At 38.2% G+C, this 9,425-nt stretch overlaps 1 protein-coding gene across 1 annotated transcript; it reads left to right on the top strand.

Moving 5' to 3' along the window:
* Positions 1-3,682: 3,682 nt before the first annotated feature.
* asb1 (ankyrin repeat and SOCS box containing 1) lies at positions 3,683-7,719 on the top strand. The gene is made up of 5 exons (XM_026217537.1): positions 3,683-3,833; positions 4,099-4,240; positions 4,773-5,075; positions 6,232-6,614; positions 7,231-7,719. Exons 1-5 carry the CDS (start codon positions 3,686-3,688, stop codon positions 7,359-7,361), a joined length of 1,107 nt encoding a protein of 368 aa, XP_026073322.1. The 5' UTR covers positions 3,683-3,685; the 3' UTR covers positions 7,362-7,719.
* Positions 7,720-9,425: the final 1,706 nt, after the last annotated feature.

Raw genomic sequence — 9,425 nt, 5'->3', positions numbered from 1 at the left:
TTCTGTTACATTGAAATAAGTCATTTTTTTATGCCTTATTAATTGGGACTTCTGGAACTTATGTACCATAACCAGCAGGGAAAACGCTTTGGGGATTGACCTCCAGGAAAAGCCAGTCCATCATTAAATTGCTAACAAAGGATCATTCTAAAAAGTAAACCTCAATTCATTATTAGGATTGCTGAAGTTTAGGGTTAGGGTTTAACAAACCACTAGTATTAAACTCCATGTTACTCAGCATGTTCTCTAATCAAATTGTGTGTTATGTTCAAAAGAGATGTGATGTTACTTTAAAGCGATCAATTAGCATTACTTGGCAGACCATAAAGCAGAGCCTTATCTAAAAACCACCTTCTAACTACCCTGAACAAAGCTTTAAGAATAATTTAGAACACCTTAGCAACTGTAAAACAACTTGTTAAAATCACTCTAAACACTTTTTAGAGAGTTGAGTGGTGTTTCTCCCTGCGGTCCAGTTCTCTTCAGAGACAGATGAGGCCGTCGTGCTCACTGTTTATTTTTCAGGCCTGTTAGGCCAGTGTTCATGGTTCTGCTGTCGTCAGGCAGCAATACAGCATGCGTCTGCGGCTCTTCAGTATACACTTCCAACAACGACAGACCCAAGTCACCTACCACAGTTAAAGACAGTCAAGCTTTGTCTTCAGCCTCAAGAGAGTGTACTGGACTGAGATCTACACTCACATGCTCTGCTCTGGGGCTCCTCGTGTCTCTGAATGAATGAGCAGAAGGTCTGTGAGTATATGGATGCATCCCAGGAAAACTGTTAAAAATATGCTGATGTTCCATGTTCAGCTCTTCCATTCAAAAAGTTAAAAAGCATATATATATATATATATATATATATATATATATATATATATATATATATATATATGCGCTTCGGCTTGTATTTTGTATTATCCTCACTTGTAAATCACTAAATTAATAAATGTGCATGCAACCAGTGCTGGGCAGTAACTAGTTACTGTAATAAAATTACTTTTTGCAGTAACTAGTAGTGTAACTAATTATTAATATGATTTCAGTAATAAAATTACAGTTACCATCCATAAAACGGCTTGTTACTTGTTAAAAAAATTAAAATTAAATTTATGCATTTAGCAGACGCTTTGACTTACAGTGCATTCAGGCTATCAATTTTTACATATCATGTGTTTCCGGTGAATCGAACCCCCAACCTTGCGCTTGCTTGCTTGCTAGCGCAGTGCTCTTCCAGTTGAGCTACAGGAACATGAGTCTCAAGCCCTACTGATTTGAAATCCAACAGTCCGATAAATCCTAGATATATTTTCTTAATTTCACGACTCACACTCGCACTCACCAGTGCATTAGGAAAGCTTGAAAGCTTACATTCAGGGGATGGAAATATTATTGTCAGTACACTGATTTTGTCAGGGGAAGGTGATCTGAACACATTTATAAGTTGTGGCATTACTTTACTCTGGCATGACATGGCTTGCCCACCAACATCCCTCTGATCCCAAAATAAATTGTATTACGATAAAAATCTTATGAATTTATGTGATTTATTTTAATAAAATATTTTATGAAATATAATTATATATGGGTAACAAAGAAATTATAGCTAAAATTATCATCAAGCTCCACATTTTTGGAATGACTCATAGAAGTTCTCATAGAACTGTTCATGTCGCACTTCCACCATCCAGATGTATTGGTTTCTCTCTTGAATAAAGTGTAAAATGTTTTATTGTAATTGGTAAGTCACTTGGGATCAAAGAATCATGTAAGAATGCACATATTCACACTTAGAAAACCATTTATGTATTTTCAGCTTAGCAGTCCACAATCCAATTTAAAGGAACACTGCACTTTTTTTGAAAATAGAGTTAACCAGTTGAATTTTACCGTTTTCGAATCCATTCAGCCGATCTCCAGGTCTGGCGGTAGCACTTTTAGCTTAGCTTAGCATAGATCATTGAATCTGATTAGACCGTTAGCATTTTGATCAAAAATTACCAAGGAATTTCTATATTTTTTCTATTTAAAACTTGACTCTTCTGTAGTTACATCGTGTACTAAGACCAACATAAAATGAAAAGTTGTGATTTTCTAGGCTGATATGGCTAGGAACTATGTTTTTTTTATTGTACAGTTACGATGTGTGGGTTTTAAGTCTGATTTTCTATTCAGTTTAATGTACTTTATTGACAGTTTGTGTCTTCATTAAAGCATGTCACAAAATGAATAATTGCGATCATAGAAATATACAAGGTAATAATATGAAATATTAAAATTCCCAGACAGCAATATAGTGTTGGCCCAGATCCGGCCCATATCTCCCCTGCGTGAAATCCATTCGGACCGGATCTGGGCCGGCACTGCTTGCTGTCTTGGTTGGGTCTGGGCAATATAAGGCTCAGGTTTGGCTCAGATCTGGGGATTCTGGTTTACTTAAGGTTGAGAATTGGCACCAATAATAAAACCTGTTTTGGCCCAGATCAGGACCAGCTAAGGCTGATTAACTAGCTGAGATTGTGGCCGGTTATGGCCCATGTGTGGCCCGAGTCTTTAATCCAAATCTGGGCCACTTCCAGGGCGTCATTTTTTGTGGTAATTGGGCCGAGGGAAAAGTCATTGTGTGGCCCTGATCTGGGCCAGAAAACATTTGCTATGTGGGATACTCTCATTCTGGCATTATAATCAAGGAAATGTGTTGCTATACCATACACAAACTAGCTGGGGAATATTTTCAGGTGCTGCATAATAAAGCTGTGCCTGTTGAAAGTTTTAAATTGGAAAAAAATAGAAACTCTTTGGTAATTTTTGAGTAGGCTGACCATACCTGCATGTTATTGGCCAAACCACTTTGGATGTTTTAGGCAATATAGAAATCCTGGCAAGGACGCGTCCTGGGAAAATGGCTCATATGGTCACCCTATATTTTTTAGCAAAATGCTAACGGTCTAATCAGACTCAATTATCTATGCTAAGTTAAGCTAAAAGTGCTACCGCCAGACCCGTAGATCGGCTGAATGGATTCGAAAACGGTAAAACCATGCTGTATACAAACATGGAATAGGTGTCCGTGACGTCACCCATAGATTTCTGAAGTGCGTTTTTGAAGCCTTAACTAGGCGGAGCCGGCCATCATCATCTTGGCAGCAAGTCACTTCTGGATAATTGAAAATGGGCACAAAGGCAGGAGCTGGTTGCTGAAGCCACGCCCACCTAGCTCAACGGCAGTGTCAGCAGGGGCAATCCACCTGTCACTCAAGTGGCCACGCCCTTAATTATGCAGACTTTTAATGCTTAATATAATTTAAACGGATGAGTTATAAAAAATTCACCCCGCTCACAGTTCACATGAAAGGTAAAATAAGCAATATAGACCAAAATATTTTTTTTAACCAGTTTGTAAACATGTTTTTTTTCTGCTGTAAAGTTGGGCATTTTAACAGGGTTTTGCAGCCAAATTCTCCAGTTGACGAATTACAGTTTAAGTTTCTTCCTTGTTGGTTTCACGAGAGAGAGCGGGAGGTTGCCGCCTGGGCAAATCTCAACATTTAAACTCTAAGGGAGTTGAAAAATGAGCCCATTTTCAAAAATAGTGTAATGTTCCTTTAAATCCAAATGAGCCTGTGACAGACACCTGCTGCTCAGCCAATCAGAGCGCCTCATACAGTCACGTATACAAGAGTCCATGCCGCTACTAAAAACAGCATTAGGGAAAAAACACAGACCCTTTTTGTGGAGCAGCATACATTTATTAAAGCAGACAGTACTAAACACGATGGCTGATGAGATCCCACCGGTCCCTGAGCCACAGATCCCAAACACTTCTGCTGCTGGTATGTCATTATTCAAATCAAAACATTCATATCAGAACGAACCAAGGTTTCAGTCATACAGCATCATGATCAATGCAGATCGATTAGGGACTGTTCAGACCATAATTGTTGACAACAAGCACTCTCAAAAGTGTTTTAACAAGCTTTTCGAGTTTACAGATTTATTATTCAACACATTACTGAAATTGAAATATGAACCTTGTTCTCGCAAGCATCTAATATTGCTTATGTGATTGACCTGATCTGCTCTCTGTCCCTCTGTTAGGTCGTAACCTGAGAGGATGGCTTCAGGAGCAGTTCGGCGACAGGCCCCTGGAACAGTGTGAGGACACAAGTCTACATAATGCTGCCCATGTAGGAGATCTAGACACTCTCAAGACCCTCCTACAAGAAGACGGCTTCAAACGGTGAGGTTTTTCAATCAATGATTCATTAAAGTTGGCATAAAATGAAAATGTACACATATTTTCTAAATACATGTTGTACATCTCATTGTAACCAATTCATACATAATTGTTTTTTGTTTGTTTTTATTTCAAATTAATTTCTTAAATAGATTTTGCTGTAAATTCATTCACCCTCAGTCCATCCAAGATGTAGATGAGTTTGTTTCTTCATAGTAGCAGATTTGGAGAAATGTAGTATTGCATCGCTTGCTCACCAATGGATCCTCTGCAGAGTGAATGGGTGCCGTCAGATTAAGAAATTCACTCTGTTCCACAAACTCATTAAACTCATCTTGGATGGCCTGAGGGTGAGTACATTTTCAGCAGTTTTCCATTTTTGGTGTACCGTTCCTTTAAGAGCGCCTACACTGGTTTTGCTACAAGACCCACGTTTTACATTGGACAAAACTCACGACCCGTGTTTATCCTCATCTCAGGTGCAGTTCAGAGGTGATATTCTTAACACAGAATATATGATTGAATTATTTTGTAGGAGGATCAATGAGAAGTTGATTTGGTCCTGTGGCCTGCTGCCCTGCACGCCCCTGCGAATCGCTGCCATGATGGGTCACAGCGAGTGTGTGGACTACCTGATCTCTCAGGGAGCTGCAGTGGACCTGGTGGATGTGAAGGGTCAGACTGCTCTGTACATGGCTGTGGTTAATGGACATCTGGACTGTGTGAAGATCCTTCTGAAAGCCGGTGCTGATCCGAACGGCAGCATTCATCACCGGAGCACCCCAATATACCACGCTGCACAAGTGGGCCGAGTGGACATCCTACTAGAGCTGATCAGGTTGGGATATCTCGTAAACTCTAAAACTACAAATAATGAAAATGGAGTTCAGTTCCAACTCTACATACACTGGAATAATGCTCTCCAAGGCTGCATTTATTTGATCACAAATACAGTCAAAACAGAAATATTGTGGCATATTTTTTACAATTAAAAAAACACTGTATTCTATTTAAATATATTTTAAAATGTATTTGTGTCTGTGATACAAAGCTGCATTTGGAGCTCAATTATTATTAGTGCTAGTTGACTATTATCAATGTCTTTGCTGCATAATATATTTGTGGAAACCATGATAGATTTTTTCAGGATTCTTTGATGAATACAAAGTTCACTGAATAGCATTTATTTAAAATGAAATTTTTGTAACATTACAGATGTCTACTGTAGTGCATCACGGTTTCAATGAAAATATAAAGCAGTCCATTTTTTTTTCAACATTGATAAACATAAGAAATGTTTCTTGAGCCTCAAATCACAATATAATAATTATTTTAGAAGGATCATGTGTCACTGAAGACTGGAAAAATGGCTGCTGAAAATTCCCCATTATATCACATGAAAGAATTGCATTTTAAAATGCATTCATATCGAAAACAGTTACCATATTTTCCGGACTATAAGTCGCATCAGTCCAAAACTACGTCATGACGAGGAAAAAAAACTAATATAAGTCGCACTGGACTATAAGCATTTATTTAGAACCAAGCACCAAGAAAAAACATTACCATCTACAGAGGGCGCTCTATGCTGCTCAGTTCTCCTGTAGTCTACACTGAAAACATAGAGCGCCCTCTCGTGGCTGTAGACGATAATGTGTTCTCTTGGTTCATTTCTATTGGCTCATGTCAAATTAATTTTGATAAATAAGTCGCACCTGACTATAAGTCGCAGGACCCAGCCAAACTATGAAAAAAAAAAGTGCGACTTATAGCCCGGAAAATACGGTATGTTAAGTAAGTAGTAATATTTCAACAATATAAAACAATTTTCTGTGCTTTGATAAAAACAAATGCAGGGATGGTGAGCAGAACAGACTTCTTTCAAACACAATAAAACATCTTAATTATTCCAGACTTTTGGCTGTCGGTGTATGTTCTCATGGATTGTTTAAATATGAATTATGATTATACTGATTGCCTTGTAATACACACAGGTTCAATGCTGATGTTGATATTGACCATCGGCTGGACCAGAGGTTTATGTTCGGCATCCGCTCTTTGACAACTCTGGCAGCCTGTCCCCTTTTCATCAGCGCAGCTTATCACCACCTCCCCTGCTTCCGGATGCTTCTGAATGCCAGCGCCAACCCCAACTACAACTACAATGGCCCCGTGAGCAGGGAAGTGCTGGTCAGGGGCCGGGCCTCCTGTATGCTGGATGCAGTTCTGAAACTCGGATGTGAACCAGCCTTCGTTAGCTTGCTGCTGGACCACGGCGCTGACCCGTATCTAGTCCCCTGGGACGAGCTCGATCCTGACACCATGGTTCGCTTAAAAGTCAATGCTGAAGCCTTTCGCATCTACCAAGAGGCCAAAAGTAAGATGCATTCTTAATGCCATCTCTTTATCGGGTCACTTCTATTATGCAGTACTTTTTTTTTTTTTTTTTTTTACAGTAAAAATTCAAAAAATCTAGATTTTTTTTTTATTTTATTTTTTTCTGGAAATAAATGAAAAGTAAAAAAAAAATTAATAAATAATAAATAAATAGTAATTGTTAAATGAAGACCAACAGGTTAACAATTTTAAAATATGGAAAGTTCATTTTTCATTATCACAGGTAGATGAACACATTTTCAGTGGATTTTAGTCATATGCTATGCATTTTTAATGTATATAAAAAACTGTGTTTTATTAAAGAATATTTCAGATATTTTTATTTCTTCATACAAATTCTTTAAAACTGTTGAGATGGATTTTGGTAATTGAAATAAAGCTACAATAAAATAAATATTATTTTAAAAATTAACAAAAATTAGAAATGTTTATTTGCCAATTAATTTGAAATAAGTTCAGTACAGGAAATTCAGGAGTATAACTTCAAAAGGGTATAACTTCAAAAATTATTTGTCCATGATTGTCAAATTACTACATGTCTTTCTAAAGGTCTTTGAGGCCTGACATGTACTAGCTAATGCTGCTTTCCAAAACAGGAAACCCGAGGAGATTGATGAACCTGTGCCGCATTACTATCAGGAAGATCATGGGCAAGAAGCGTCTAGCGTGTATCTCTTCACTTCCGCTGCCTGAAACCGTCATCAATTTTATGTTTCACAAGGACTGATGTACCTCTGCTTCTCCATGTTGACGGTATATGAACTGAAGGGTATGAGTGGCCACTCACTCTCCAGAACCACTTACGTGGAAACCAATGACTTCCACAAGACTCTGGCAGCTGTAATGGCAAGGTAATGGCATGTTTGTGTTGATTTTGGGGGGAAATCTGTGGAATGGATTCCTTGTAAAAATGTGTTAAATGGAGCTGCGAGTACTGCACTCTTATTGTGAGAAGAATACATAAGCATATTAGCAAAAAGTTTTAATATATGCACTGCTGCTGCCATTTTAAGAGAATTTTAGATACTCTTCTTTGCACTGTGCCAAAGAACAAGCTCACCTGTAGTAAAATCACTGTAACACTGCCTTTCGTGGCTTATTGCTTTAATGAAGGACAAAATTGAACACCACTGATGAGAGAGAATCATGTGAGTTTAGTCTTATTTTTGTTATTTTAGCTTGTGCCAACGGTTGTTACAGCACTACAGCAATGACTATTAAATATTAGAATTATGATATTGGTTTATGGGGGGCCGTACAAGCCATAATTCATTCTGGCACTCACACACATACATTCTCCTTTCACATACATAAATTTTTTTTGCATTCACACACATGCATTCTCCTTACACATACATAAATTTTTTTGCATTCACACACATGCATTCTCATTTTACATATATATATATATTTATACCTTTTTTGGTATCCATTACTTACTGTTTAAGCAGGAAGTAACTCTCAGACCAGGAAATACATGTGCAAGACCTGTTCAGCTCTTCCTCACAGTTCACAGTTATGCTATACAAAGTCATCCTGTTTTCTTTTCAAGTACATATTTTAAGTTTTTAACTTGAACATATCATTATGTAACCTACATGTTCTACAGATCTGTGTACAAGTTCTAAGACACTGATTTTGATTGTATTAACAGGGCTTAACGCTAAAGAAATTTGAGTTGGGGGGGGGGGGGGGGGTGAAATGCTTGTTTCACTCAATATCCTGTTAATCTTGAGTACCTATAGAGTAGTACTGCATCCTTCATAACTCCAAAAAGTCTTTAGTTTTATTACATTTTTAGGAGAAAGATAGTCTGTACCGATTTTCCCAGAAAAACACGAGCGCCTGGAGGCGTGATGTGTGGGCTGAGCTAAAGAATCACGAGCGCCAGTAGGCTTTTGCGTTGAGAGCGTTTGGAAGTTGTGACATTACCGTGAGGGAAATAACATCATCCAAAACAAACCATGGCTAACAGTCAGATTTAGCGTATATTTATGATCCAGAATCAGATCCAGAGGCTGAAATTTAAAAAGAGTGGTATGTATTGAAACTGTATATATTTGCTTAGCGGTTTTGGAAAATGACTTCCACTTTGTCATCTTTTAAAAAAAATTTTTTTTAAGCTGTACATGTGGAAAGTGCAGTTTGATGACAACATCGCATGTTGTTTACTTGATGTGCTTACACGCCGATAGCTAAGGTAACAACACAGAGATATTTGAAGCAGTTTTACTCACCGCATGCGGTTCCAACAGACGATCGTGACCCTTTTTCGTTGGGACTGCATTATCCTTAAGAAATAAACGATGTGCAAATCCGGCGTCAAACTGGGCCTTGTTTGTAAAACAAGCATCTTCGAAATGCAGGGAACAAACACAAACACTTGCATAACTCCGTTGATACGTTTTTTTTTTGGTAATCTTTGCAGGGTTGTCTTGCCCTGGCATCCAAAAACACACTTCTTTTGTGACATTTCACTCTCGCTCTGATCAGTGAATGTCTCTGCTCTGCTCTACGGGAGCGCGCGCTCTTCCGACAGAAGTGCCCTCAGGACCCATATAAGGAAATTCCGCTCCATCTAACGTCACACAGAGCCATACTCGAAAAAAACTTTCCGAAACTTGTGACAAACCGGAAGAGGTATTTTTGGAACAAAAATACTCCTTCAAACGTACAACTTAATTTTTGAAACTTTGTCCATGTTTAGCATAGGAATCCAACTCTTTAACAGTGTAAAAAACTCAGTATGCATGAAATAGCATTTCACCCCCCCTTTAAGATTATAACTTTT

This window comes from Carassius auratus, chromosome 34 (assembly GCF_003368295.1).
Source record: "Carassius auratus strain Wakin chromosome 34, ASM336829v1, whole genome shotgun sequence".
Classification (NCBI taxonomy): Eukaryota; Metazoa; Chordata; class Actinopteri; order Cypriniformes; family Cyprinidae; genus Carassius; species Carassius auratus.
Note: the sequence above shows the minus strand (reverse complement) of the source record. Positions and strands in the feature narration are given on the sequence as shown.